Genomic DNA, 10662 nt, shown 5'->3' with positions numbered 1-10662 from the left:
CGCAGATCCGGATGTGATGGTTTTGGGGAACTCTGCTGGCCAGAGAAGACTCAAGGGCCCAGGAACATTCCCTCGGGCCAGCCATCCTGCAGCTACTCTAGGCTGCCACGGCACAGCAGGGCAGCAGCCAGTGCCCCAGGCCTGGCTCCAGAGCAGAAGGCAGTAGGGAGGGATGGTGTCCACCCTCAGGACCAAGGGCAGGCCCGTGCGGCTAGAACAGCGGGAAGGTGGGGGCACAGGCCACAGCAAGGATGCCCCACCCCACAGACACTCTCCTTTCACGTCTCTAGGAAAAACTTTTTATTACAAAATTTTTACAAGTAGGTGCTGGGCTGGCTGCCAGCCCGTGGGCTGTGACCCTCCCCAGTACAGACCCAGACTCCACAGAAGGAGCCTCTAAGGGCTGATTCTCAGGACCAAGGCCCCACTCTCTGGAGACCCAGCCCTGAGGAGGATGAGGAGGAGCACGGGGCCTGCAGTGATGCCCAGGCTGAAGCGGGCTGGAGGGGTTCAAGGAGCTGGATTGAGCGCTCTTTGCCCACCCAGGCTCCTGTGGGTACCAGAGTCTCAGTTCCTATTTCCTGGGCTGCCTTAGGGGCAGAGACGCTGAGGGTGGGGTGGAAGGATGGAGAAGACAGTGGTGGGGTGGAGCGGTGGGGGATAGAGGGTGGGTGGAGGAATGCAGGATACAGGGGTGGGGAGAGAGGTTGGGAGAGGGGTGGGGATACAGGGGTGGGGGGTACAGGGGTTGTGGGAGGGGTGGGAGTACGGGGTGGGGATACAGGGGTTGGGGGAGGGATGGAGCAGCTGCCCCCGTCGGCCCCTAAATGGTGCTTGGCAGCTTGGCGGAGTGCACCTGACGCAGCAGCAGGACAAGCGCAGCCAGGAGCGCGGAGGCGAAGAGCAGCAGGAGGACGACCCAGGAGCTGAAGTCTGTGCCCTTGCGCAGCCCCGGCGGGTCGGCGGGGATCAGGTTGGTCAGGTTCAGCATGTAGCCGAGCGCCCAGCCCACTGCAGTGTCCGCGGCCTGCGGCGAAGGGCGTGGCCTCAGCTCCCGAGAGGCCCCGCCCCGCAGGGTCGGCCCCGCCCCGCCCCGCCCCGCCCCAGCCCACCTTCTTCTGGAAGATCACGCCGCCGAAGGCGCGCTCGTCGAAGCCGTAGCCGCGACTCAGCAGCTGCTGCACGAACATGGCCCCGGCGCAGTAGTCGGCCAGGCGGGCCCGTTGCCCTGGCACCCGAGCTTGCAGCTGGGACGCGGGCGGGACACCGTCAGGCAGGCGACCACCAGGAGGTCTCGGCCCCACGGGGAGAGGGGGCGGGCGGCGTGCTTCACCCCTCCCCAGACACACACGGGCCGTGCGAGGCCAGAGACCACCACACAGGCCCGGACATGAATGGCAAGACCGAGTCCGAGGGGCACCCCCGGCAGGGCACGCTTCCATCCCTCCCCAGCCAGCGCCCATGCCTGGAAGGCCAGTGAGGAGGGACAGCAGGCATGGCCACCAGGGAGCAGGAGGCAGCAACACCTTGGTGTGTGGCCAGGGGAACAGGACGAACTCCAGGCCTGAGTCTGCCCGCTGGCTCGCCGCCTGTCCCCACCTCCCTCACCCCAGTCTGTCTGAGACTAGGCCCTGGGAGGACAAAATGGGGCCTCGCTCACCACCCCGGTCCTGGGACGACTCGTACGTTTCTCTTGGAGTCTCCGGTGGGCACACTCCCGGTGCCCAGACCCACTTCCATCTTCCCTTGTGTGGTACCATGGAGGGAACCAGTGGCAGAAGCCAGAAACCTGGGCACCGGCCTCCCCCTGCCCTCCAGATCTGGGATGAGGGTCGGGCCTGGCGAAGCTTCTCCAACCCGCCCGACTTGTTCACAGCCTCCCGGCCACAGCCACACCACCTCTGGAGTCAGCCTAATGCCTGCCATCGCCCCCACTGCAGCGGGTGCTCCGAGAGGCCTGTCCATGCAGGGCTGGGGAGGCATGTGGAGGCGGAGGCTGAGCCCTTCCGCACAGCCCTGAAGGAGTGGGAGCGGGGCTCACCTGAGCCCAGGTCTGGTTGCAGACATTCACTGCGGCTGCCTCCAGCTGCTGCAGGGTGGCCACGGGCAGCCCCATCGAAGTCCGCAAAAAGTCCACAGTGTAGAAGAAGGCAGAGAAGGCCTGTAGGGGGCGCAGTCACACTGTGACCGGACCCCAGCGGCTCAGAGCACCTGCCGCCACCCGCCTGTCCCTACCCACGACAAAGTTCCCAGCCACCCGCCTGCCCTTACCCACGACAAAGTTCCCAGCCACCCGCCTGCCCTTACCCACGACAAAGTTCCCAGCCACCCGCCTGCCCCTACTCACCACAAAGTTCCCAGCCACTGGGGGCTGGAAGACCCCATTGAAAGAGCATCGGGAGAAGGGGCAGGAGGAGAAGCTGAAGAGCCCAGAAACCAGATCTCGGCAGAGGTGGGGGTCACTGCTCCCTGACAGGCTGACCCTAGCACTGCTGTTGAAGGTCTGGGGCCGCTGGGCCATGGTGCATGGTGACTGGTACACATCCCCGAGCAGCACTTGGGTGGAAAAGCCCCTCGGCCAGCAGGGGTGGAAGCCGTGGGTCTGGGGGAATCACCAGCGTGACAGGGTGGCACCACCGCCGCTCCAGAGGACCAGCCTGACGAACCTCCCACAGGTCTCACTCTGGCAACTTCACTTTTGTGCTCAGGGGCAATCCATGGCTCCCCACTGCCTGCTTGACAGATCCCAACGCCCCTGACCAGGCTCCCTCTGAGAGCCGTCCCTGGCCCTCCCTTCTCCAGGCCCAGCCCAGCCACTGGGCCTTTGCTCATGCTCTGACCCTCCCACCTGTCTTTCAAGCCAATTAAAGCCCAGCGTGGAGAAGCCTTCCACAGCACAGTGGCTGTCCAGGCTCTGCTCCAGGAGGGAACAGTGCAGTGCAGGTGAGCCAGGGTGGAGGGGTACCTGGAGGGCGCTGGCCAGCAGCCTCTGGAGGACCTGGTCACGGCCATAGCAGAGGAAGCTGTGGGTGTAGACTCGGTAGTGCTGGCCGTAGAGATGCAGCTGGACCTCGCTGGCTCTGTCCTCAGCTGGACTGGTTGTCTCAAAGGTGATCTGGGTAGAGGCACCCCCCAGGTCCATGGCCCCCAGTGTCCCCTTCCGTGGCCGGAACCACCGGCCCACCCAGCCGTACTGTGGAGAGGGGAGTGTGGGGTCAACCAGGGGCCGAGGGCGCCCATGCCCCCTGGCTCTTTGGCTGGCTGCTGGGCCCACCTTGATGAAGTTCTCCAGCAGGTAGTTGGCAGTCACCCAGCCAAACACCCCCTCTTCCTGGCCCGAGAGGATGCGTGCACCCCGGAAGTCAAAGGGGTACTGGGTCAGTGTGTGAGTCACTGCCGTGAGCACACTGGTCGAGGCCTCTGGATTGGTCAGGCTGCAAAACACAGAGAACTCCAAGAGGCCTTCTCCCCAGGTGGCTGTGAGCCTGCTGTAGGGGTGCTCGGGGTCCGCCCTGCAAGGGGTCACAGCCAAAGGCTATCATGGGGACAGGGCCAGGGCACAGGCACACTCACTTGAGCAGGCGCATACCCGCTGTGGCTCCCAGGTAGAGGGGTGTGCCTGCGTGTCTCTCTTTGGGCACATCCCGAAGCGCCTGTTCAAGGCATCCAACAAGACTCTGGCTGGCCCCAGAAGGGTTGTCTGCATAGCTGGAGATGCCCCCACCTAGAGGGAGGCAGAGAGATGAGCCTATGCCTCACAGGCAGCCCCTAGGTGGGCCGTAGGCCAGGATAGTGAGGGTGGGGGTGGGGGCCATGGGCTCCCAGACCAGGTGGCACACCTTCCCAGCTTAAGCCCCCAGAAACGCCTAGGTTGGAGACAAAGCGGCCCAGGTGCCACCCGGAGACCAAGGCTGCTGCCTGCTGAGAGTGTGTGGGTGCAGGTGCTAGGACAAAGCCCTGGGCATGGTCAACCCAGGTTGGCCTCCTGAGGCCTGCCTGGGTGTGTCTGCCAGGCCCCCAGACCTTCTCCTGCTCCATCTGGGGCACAGAAGCCAATACTGGGCCCGGCGAGGCCCAAACCTCCCCACCTGCTGCCTAGGCTTCCTTTCTAGAATGCAAACGACTCCTGGCCCCACTCAGGTGCAGGGGCACCAGCCTCTCTCTTTCTAGGGCTTCTGCCTGGAGTGAGCCCCACCCAACCCTAAGCAGAAGGACCTGCACTGGCTAAGGCTGGAGAGGGCCCCAAAGACCCTGCAGTGAGTGGGCGTCCTGGCTGGGCTGGGCTGGGCTGGGCCTCACCTGGAACATCACAGGAGCTGTGCTGGCCCACAATGCCTGTGTCGTTCTCCTTGTCTGCCGGCCACTTGTAGATAAACATGGACGTGTGTGAAGAACCAGCGTCCAGGACGATGCCATACTGGGGGAGAGGGGGAGGGAGTCAGCCTGGGGTGTCCGGGGGCCCTGACACCCTGACACCAAACGTGAAGTTGGGTTCCTCCAGTTTGCCACCCCCCCCCCCACACCCAGTCATGTGCCAAGCCTCATGCTGAAGCTCAGAGGAGGCCAGGGCCTCCTCTGAGGCCGTGGTTGGAAGGAGAACAGGGAGGTGCGGGGCAGGTGACTCTTCCCTCCTGACTACCTGAAGCCAGCATGCCAGGGTCTGGGCAGCAGCCTTCCTGGCAAGGGCAGACTGAGGGACTGAGTCAGGGACAGAGGGACAGAGGGTCCCCAGGGACTTTTCCCTGGGGCACAAGTTTCCCAGGCTCAGGGAGAGGAAGCTCCTCTGCAGGAGGAGCTCCCTAGAGTCCCTCTTCCTTCCTTCCTCCTCTGTCTCCTTCCAGCTCCTCTGACGGCAGCCCAACCTGAGGATGCAGGAGGCAGGGCCCCAGGTCAAGAAAGCCCGCCGAGGCTGGCCGTGGGCCTCAGAGCCAGGTCGGCTCTGAAGACACTCTCCCTAGGCCTCCAAGCCAGGGCCAGAGAGAGAAGCTGGCCCTGCCTCGTTGGGGGTGCTGGGTGGGCCTTCCTGCAGACCTGAGTGGCATGAGCTTGTAAATGCCCTTTTCCAGCTCCTGCCCCAGCATCCTGGATCCACCTGGAAAGCTGGGGACCAGCCTCCCAGGCCCGGGTGCCAATTCCAGCCTCCGAGAGGGCCGCACCAGTCCATCCCGACCAAGGCTTCCCCAGAGCCCAGAGCATCAACAGGCCAGCGCGTGCACCGCCACATGGCCGTCCTGCAGGGCCGTAGAGCTCCCTGCTTCTGACTCCCTATCGGGCTGGGGGACTTGGCTCTCCACCCCACCCCCCTACAAGCCCAATAAAGGGTTAAAGGGGCCGGCCAGGAGGTCCCTGGGCCTGCTGGAGTGGAGATCCAGGCTAGCCTGCTCCAGCCTTTTGAGGACCGGCCAGGGCTGCTCCGGTCAAGCCCTCCTCTCTTTCTGGGCCACTCTCGTGTCCTGGCGGGGGCCCTGGGTCCTGGGGCTTGTGGATCCCCATCTGGGCTGAATACCCAGTCGATGTGGCTCTAACCGCACCCTCCGGGGCGGCGGCACAGGGCAGAAGTGGCCCGGAGTGCCCCTGGGGGCCCGCACAGGCCTGGGGGCGGGCGTCCGGCAGCACCCAGGGGGCATCGCTGGGCTGCATCCCGGGAGCGGGGACACAGCCCCTGGGCTGCGTTGACGGACTCGGCGGCGGGCGCGGAATTCCCGGGACTTGTTCCTTCAGCACCGCGTCGCCCTGGAAGCGCCACCGCGCCCCCACCCCCTCCGCGTACCCGGTCGGGGAGCGCAGGGCGCGGAACCCGGGACCCCACCCAGCCCGCCAGGAGCAGAGCACGGTGGGGGTCCCGGGCTGATCCTGCTCAGGTTCCCAGCCCGCACCCCCTCCCCGGCTCCAAGCCCGGCCCGCTGCTCCCCAGACGTGCGCTGGGTGCCCGGGCGCGCACCTTGAGGGCGGGCGGCTCCCGGACGTCGCGGGTGGGGACGCACAGCAGTAGGAGGCCGGCGAGGCCCGCGGCGGCCAGCAGCAGCGGCGGCAGCAGTGACCGCACCTTCCCGGCCATGGGCGGGCGGGTGCGCCGGAGGACGACGCGTGGACCCGGAGAGTGCGGGGAGCCGGAGGCGGAGGCGGGCGGGGCCGCGGGACCGCGGGGTAGGGGCCCCGGGGCGGGACGAGGGGCGGGAGGCCGGGCGGGCCCGCCCATCACCGGCCACGCCCACGGGCGGACAGGTTTCGCCTCTGCTCCCAAGCTTCCGCCGTCCGGCCCGCGCAGGTGAGAGACGCGGGCGCGGCTGAGTCACCAGCACCGCTCCCCCGCTCCCGGGTCTGAGCCCGGGCGCCCCGCGGCTATGGCCCACCTTCCCCTTCCCGCCCACTCAGCAAGGGGATCCCCCGGCCGTGGAGGCAGGAGACCTGGCGTGGGGGTGGGCGGGCGAGGCTGGCTCGGAGGGTCCTGTGCTGGAGAGCCGCGCTTTTCCCGGGCCCGGGAAAGGAGGCCAGACTCGCTTGCAGGAATGAGGCACTGTCGGCTGCGGAGCCACGCGGGGCCCGGGCTGGGGACTCAGGAGGAAGCCGAGGGTCAGCACCTGTTTGTGGAGCAGGGCCCTGAGCGCCAACTCCCAGGGCTGGTGAGGACCAGGCTGGCCTGCGGGATGCCCTCCCGGCCAGCAAGGATCCGCCAGCCTGCGGCGCTGAGCCCGCGCAGGTCAGCTCCAGAGACACGCAGCTGACCCAGGCCGGACCTACCCTTGAGGCCCAGTCAGATCCACCTCACCTGGGCCCTGTACTGAGGTGAAGGTGAGGACGCAGGAGCGGGGAAGGGGAGGGACGGCCCAGGTCACACCGAGCCGAGAAACAGAAGAGAAGCAGCACAGACCGGGCCAAAGGTCCATACCTCCCAGCCCAGGGCCTCGGCCGCGCCTGCTGCCCCCTCGGCCTGAGGGGCACAGAGGCTTGGGCTGCGGAGGCCAGAGGAGGCTTCCCCAGGACGGAAACAGGTGGGGCCTCTACGTGGCCTGAAAGGCAAGGAAGAGGGTCCCCAGGCCAGGCTTGGGGTGCGGGTCAGCAACAGGCTTCTGGGGACGGCTGGGGCAGGCGAAGTGCAGCTGGCCCCAGAAGCAAGCCCTGCCCCTCCTTCCCATGACATGGCTGGCCTTTCGGCTCTGCAGCCTCACAGGCCCAGCATCCCAGCCCGGCCAGGGGCCACCTCCTTCGCGCCTGCTGCAAAGTGGGAATTCTTGTCCCAATAATTCCAGCCACACAGCATCAGGGAGCCACGAGGCAAGGCCACCAGGGAGTGCAGGCTGCTGGGGCCCAAAGGGCAGCCCCATTGGGCAGGGTCCAGACCATGCCCGGCCTTCTGGAACGGGCAGTGACAATTGTGCTGGGATTGCTGCCTGGGCTGAGGGTCTGGCGCCACAGGCCCAGCAAAGGCATCTTTCTTCCAGCTCAGGACCCCAAAGGGAGGGGTGGGAACCCTGGGAAGCCTCTCTGCTGCCTCAGCCTCACAGCCCAGCCTGGCGGGGCTCCAGCAGGCAATCTCTGGGTGTTGCCGGTGCTAAGCTCCAGGCCCCAGGCCCCAGTTTCCCCCCACCCACCCCAGGCCTTTCTTCCACCCCTGACCGCCCAGAGGAGGGAGAGGCACGCACAGTGCACATCATGCCTGAAAAGGAAGGAACAAAGGCCGCCCAGAGGCAGGGTGCTGCGACCCCCACTGGCCTGCAGTACCCCGCTTCCCTCCAGGCCCAGCAGGGCTTCCTGGTGTTCTGGACTCTTTTCATGGACAAAAAGCTCAAGCCAGGGAGTGGGAGGTCTGCCAGGCCTGAGAGGATGGGGAGGGAGAGGGGAGCTGGACTCTGCCCCGGGGAGACAGGCTCATGGCCGAGTGCCCAGCTTCGCCTGCGGAGGGAGAGGCAGGGAGCCCAGAGCGGCCAGGACAAAGGCTGAGGCTGAGCTCTCTTTGAGACGGAGTGAGGGCGGGGGAACGCCCCTTCCTGGCATGGACTCAGGGACCCTGGAAGGCAGACTTGGGAGAGCGTCAGAGGGAAGCTGGCAGGAGCTGAAGGGGTGGAGGGGCCTCTGGGTGGGGCAGCTCTCGGCTTCCAGGACCCTCTCGGGGACGGGGCCTCCAGATGTGCTGCACATGACCCCGGCTGAGCTGGGAACATGCGGATGCAGAGAGGTTAGGGGAGAACCCCTGGGGGAGGGAACTCAGAGCCTCCAGCCCATGCAGGGCTCAGACCTCCCAGGGAGGGGGGCTTTCCTGAGGCCTGCTGACATCTTGGCTGCCCTGCCTCAGTCTTCACATCAGAAGCTTGTGCTGTGTGGCTCACGTCTGTAATTCCAGCACTTTGGGAAGCTGAGGCAGGTGGATCACTTAAGGTCAGGAGTTCAAGACCAGCCTGGCCAACATGGTGAAACGCCGTCTCTAGTAGAAATACAAAAATTAGCCGGTTGTGGGCCGGGCACGGTGGCTCACTCCTGTAATCCCAGCACTTTGGAAGGCTGAGGCAGGCGGATCATCAGGTCAGGAGATCGAGACCATCCTGGCTAACGCAGTGAAACGCCGTCTCTACTAAAAATACAAAAAATTAGTCGGGCGTGGTGGCGGGCATCTGTAGTCCCAGCTACTCGGGAGGCTGAGGCAGGAGAATGGTGTGAACCCGGGAGGCGGAGCTTGCAGTGAGCCAAGATCGCGCCACTGCACTCCAGCCTGGGTGACAGAGCGAGTCAAAAAAAAAAAAAAAATTGCCGGCTGTAGTGGCAGACACCTGTAATTCCAGCTACTTGGGAGGCTGAGGCAAGAGAATCGCTTGAACCTGGGAGGCGGAGGTTGCAGCGAGCTGAGACTGCACCACTGCACTCCAGCCTGGACGACAGAGCGAGATTCCATCTCAAAAGAAAAAAAAAAAAAGAAGCTTGTGCTGTGGCCGAAACACCTTGATGGTTTCATTGTGAAAGGCCTTTCACTCACTGCTCCCTTTCTGCAGGTGCTCATTAAGTCATTCAACAAACGCTTGCTGAGTAGTACTCCTGGGGGCCCAAAGCACGCCAGGCTCCATGCATGCACAGGGAGCCCCGTGGGGAGGGCACCCACCGGCCTGGGGAGAGCAGACTTTGCAAAGGCCCACGGGAGGCGGGGAAGCCTGTGCTGTCCTGTTCGAGGTCGGAGACACAACAGAATGGGAGGTGCACATATGCACAGTTGGTAAGAGCAACGCCAGGGTGGCAGCAGGACCCCCATCGGTGGTCTCTGATGTGCTGGACGTGCTGTTGTGGGACTTGCTTCTTTCACTCACGTTACGCGTTTGGGATTCACCCTGTTGACACTGAGAGGTGTGGCTCGTTTGTTCCTTGCTGTGTTCCATCCTGTGAGTGAGAACATGCAGACGGCGTGTCGCTGCAGCTGGTGAACACACAGTGTCTGGCTTTAGGCTTTGCTGAGATTGCTGCTCTGCACATATACACTCTTTTTTTTAATTTTATTTCTTATTTGAGGTGGAGTCTGGCCCTATCGCTCAGGCTGGAGTGCAGTGGCGCGATCTCAGCTCACTGCAACCTCCACCTCCTGGGTTCAAGCGATTTCCCGCCTCAGCCTCCTGAGCAACTCGGATTACAGGCGCCTATAACCATTCCCCACTAATTTTGTATTTTTAGTAGAGACAGGGTTTCACCATATTGGCCAGGCTGGTCTCAAACTCCTGACCTCAGGCGACCCACCCGCCTCGGCCTCCCACAGTGCTGGGGTGACAGGTGTGAGCCGCCGCGCCCGGCCTCTCCGCCTGCCTCGGCCTCCCACAGTGCTGGGGTGACAGGTGTGAGCCGCCGCGCCGGCCGCATGTGTGCTCTTGCGAGCACTTCTCTGGGGAGCATCCCAGAACCGAACTGCTGGTTGTCAGGCAAGTGTGTGTTCTGCTTCTCTAGCAAGTGCCAAATTCTTTTCTGAACAATGGCTCTAGCTGGCACTGTGAGCATTTTATTTTATTTTATGTTATTTTATTTATTTACTTTGAGACAGACTCTTCCTGTGTTGCCCAGGCTGGAGTGCAGTGATGTGATCTCGGCTCACTGCAATCTCCACCTCCTGGTTCAAGCAATTCTTCTGACTCAGCCTCCCAAATAGCTGGGACTACAGCCGTGTGCCACCAGGCTAATTTTTTTGCATTCTAATAGAGACGGGGTCTCACTGTGTTGCTCCCAGGCTGGTCTCAAACTCCTGAGCATCCACCCATCTCGGCCTCCCAAAGTGCTAGGATTACAGGCATGAGCCACCGTGCCCAGCCTAATTTTTGTATTTTTAGTAGAGACGGGGTTTTGCCATGTTGGCCAGGCTGATCTCGAACTCCTGACCTCAAGTGATCCACCTGCCTTGGCCTCTCAAAGTGCTGAGATTATAGGCGTGAGCCACCAAACCCAGCCTCCCATCTCCTTTTATTAGAGGCCGGGGCCTCACTATGTTGCCCAGGCTGGTAAATTCCTGGCCTCAAGCAGTCCTCCTGAGTAGCTGGGGACTAGAGGTGTGTGCCACACCCCGCCTGGCTTTGGCCTTCTTTGATTTTGAAACCAGCTCAATTGTCCCATGGAACTGATGTTTATGGTTTCTTTGAATAAACACAGAAATTGATCCTCCTAGTCTTAATATTTGAGAAAGTGACATTTGTCCTATTT

General features: G+C 63.4%; 1 protein-coding gene across 1 annotated transcript; it reads right to left on the bottom strand.

Moving 5' to 3' along the window:
- Window positions 1-287: 287 nt before the first annotated feature.
- On the bottom strand, window positions 288-6142 carry ENTPD2 (ectonucleoside triphosphate diphosphohydrolase 2). Its single transcript, XM_016962218.4, has 9 exons — window positions 5942-6142; window positions 4300-4417; window positions 3574-3724; window positions 3275-3434; window positions 2966-3193; window positions 2348-2602; window positions 2042-2161; window positions 1113-1247; window positions 288-1027 (listed from the first exon to the last, which is right to left on the bottom strand). Exons 1-9 carry the CDS (start codon window positions 6056-6058, stop codon window positions 824-826), a joined length of 1488 nt encoding a protein of 495 aa, XP_016817707.2. The 5' UTR covers window positions 6059-6142; the 3' UTR covers window positions 288-823.
- Window positions 6143-10662: the final 4520 nt, after the last annotated feature.

Source organism: Pan troglodytes, chromosome 11 (genome assembly GCF_028858775.2).
Source record: "Pan troglodytes isolate AG18354 chromosome 11, NHGRI_mPanTro3-v2.0_pri, whole genome shotgun sequence".
Classification (NCBI taxonomy): domain Eukaryota; kingdom Metazoa; phylum Chordata; class Mammalia; order Primates; family Hominidae; genus Pan; species Pan troglodytes.
This window is presented reverse-complemented; position numbering and strand designations above follow the sequence as displayed.

Coding starts and splice junctions, on each gene's coding strand:
- ENTPD2 (XM_016962218.4), bottom strand. CDS start 6,058: ATGGCCGGGAAGGTGCGGTCACTGCTGCCGCCGCTGCTGCTGGCCGCC. Junction 4,418..5,941: donor GGGAGCCGCCCGCCCTCAAG/GTGCGCGCCCGG, acceptor CCTCTCCCCCAG/TATGGCATCGTCCTGGACGC. Junction 2,162..2,347: donor CAGTGGCTGGGAACTTTGTG/GTGAGTAGGGGC, acceptor CGCCCCCTACAG/GCCTTCTCTGCCTTCTTCTA.